Source organism: Olea europaea, chromosome 11 (genome assembly GCF_002742605.1).
Source record: "Olea europaea var. sylvestris chromosome 11, O_europaea_v1, whole genome shotgun sequence".
In the NCBI taxonomy this organism is placed as follows: domain Eukaryota; kingdom Viridiplantae; phylum Streptophyta; class Magnoliopsida; order Lamiales; family Oleaceae; genus Olea; species Olea europaea.
The window spans coordinates 18,699,296-18,701,144 of record NC_036247.1 but is presented as its reverse complement, the minus strand read 5'-3'; the positions used below and the strand labels follow the sequence as shown (position 1 = coordinate 18,701,144).

The window sequence follows — 1,849 nt, the reverse complement described above, 5'->3', positions numbered from 1 at the left end:
TTTTTGGGGGGGGGGGGGGGTGTTTTGATTGAATTTGGTGGTACCACAGGTGGGCTTCTTTGATTTAATTTTTTTATTAAATGGTTATGTGAATTTTAGGACGTATAATCGAGAAAACTGAAGTGGTTTTGATCATTTCTTACTAATTTCATGATTTTTTAGAAAGGAAGAGTTTTGAATATTCATATGTTCTGCTTGGTCTCTGTAATATCATGTTCATATTCTGTCTTCCCATGGGATTTATCATTATCTATATGTTTATTTTTTCTCTTGATTGGGATTTTTTATTGTTAAATGAGTAATTCAATCAAATAAACAATCAATTGTCCTATAATAGATTTCTGATTAATTAACTAGCTATAAATTTTATACAAATGGTGTTATCTTGCTTGAAACTTTTGTCATTCAAGTATTTATATAGATGATTTAACATCTTTTTTTAACTTAATGAATTTTTTTTATATCAAACTCGCCGTCCTCATCCATATGTTCTCCTTGCAGTAATTGTGGTTCTGCATCTCCTTGTTAATTGTTGCCATAGTTATTGGATGACAGTTTACTCTGTCATTCGAATTATCTCCTCAGCTGAAAGACTTTTTCAGTATGTTGTGTTGAGCTCAAAATATTTTTACATTGAAATTTGAATTTGTTTCAGGAATCAAACTTATGACAACTGTTACTTGGTGGTTAGTTTAGCAATCATCTTCAGGAGGTTTATACACTCGGGTTTTTTGTTTCGGGTTATGGCTTCTTTCTGCTTGAGGGCAAAATTTGATTTTAGTGTTCTCTCAACGATTATTGGAATTTTTCTTTTGTTGATTATGAGAGGATCTCTTACCTACTCGGATCAGAGTGATGTTGACTGCCTGAGAGATATAAAAAATTCTATGGAAGACACGTTGAATTACATCAATTCATCATGGAACTTTGATAGCAGCACTAATGAAGGATTTATATGTAAGTTTATCGGGATCGATTGTTGGCATGCGGATGAGAACAGGGTTTTGAATATTAAGCTGGGGGACATGGGACTTAAGGGCGAGTTTCCTTTTGGTGTTGCTAAGTGTTCATCCTTGACAGGCTTAGATCTTTCTAATAACAAGATTTATGGAAATATTCCAAATAACATCTCTAAATTACTTGGCTATGTGACAACCCTTGATCTCTCGTCCAACCAGTTATCTGGACAGATACCAGTGAATCTTGCAAATTGCTCTTATTTGAACGTCCTTAAACTTGACGACAACCAGTTGATTGGCCCAATCCCTGCTCAAATTGGTCAACTTGGTCGAATAAAGGCATTTACCGTGACAAAAAATCGACTGTCGGGTCCAGTTCCCCAGTTTGTAAATGTTACAATTCCGGCCGATAGTTATTTGAATAATCCAGGACTATGTGGCAATCCATTGCCTGCTTGTCAAGGCTCCTCAAAGAAAACTAATAGTGCAGCCATTGTTGGGGCAGCTGTTGGTGGGGTGACCTTTGCAGCTTTGGCTGTTGTCATTGGCATGTTCTTCTATTCCCGTAAGGTGTCCAGAAAGAAAAAGGAAGAAGATCCTTTGGGCAACAAATGGACAAAGAGTATCAAGGATGCCAAAGGCATCAAGGCAAGATACATTGTTGGAATTTCTTGACATATATAAATTATTGTGAAATTTGTAACCACGGTCCTCAAACTTTAGCAAATAAAGCATATGGCTCCCATTCAAAATTTTCTGGTCTCATGCCCTGACATGGATACCTCAATTTTTCTGTGAAACAGTCACATGCTTTGCTTATTTGAGGGTTATTTTTGTCAACCAATTCCGTTTCCTTCTAAAACAACTAAAAGAGGGGGGGGGGGGGGGGG

General features: G+C 36.5%; 1 protein-coding gene across 1 annotated transcript in view; it reads left to right on the top strand.

Annotated features, from left to right (window-relative positions):
* Positions 1-366: 366 nt before the first annotated feature.
* Positions 367-1,849, top strand: part of LOC111403680 (probably inactive leucine-rich repeat receptor-like protein kinase At5g48380) — a 3,163-nt gene continuing 1,680 nt past the window's right edge. The window contains exon 1 of the mRNA XM_023032270.1: positions 367-1,607. Coding sequence (XP_022888038.1) covers positions 744-1,607 — 864 coding nt within the window. The 5' untranslated portion in view covers positions 367-743. The remainder of the gene's footprint in view (positions 1,608-1,849) is intronic.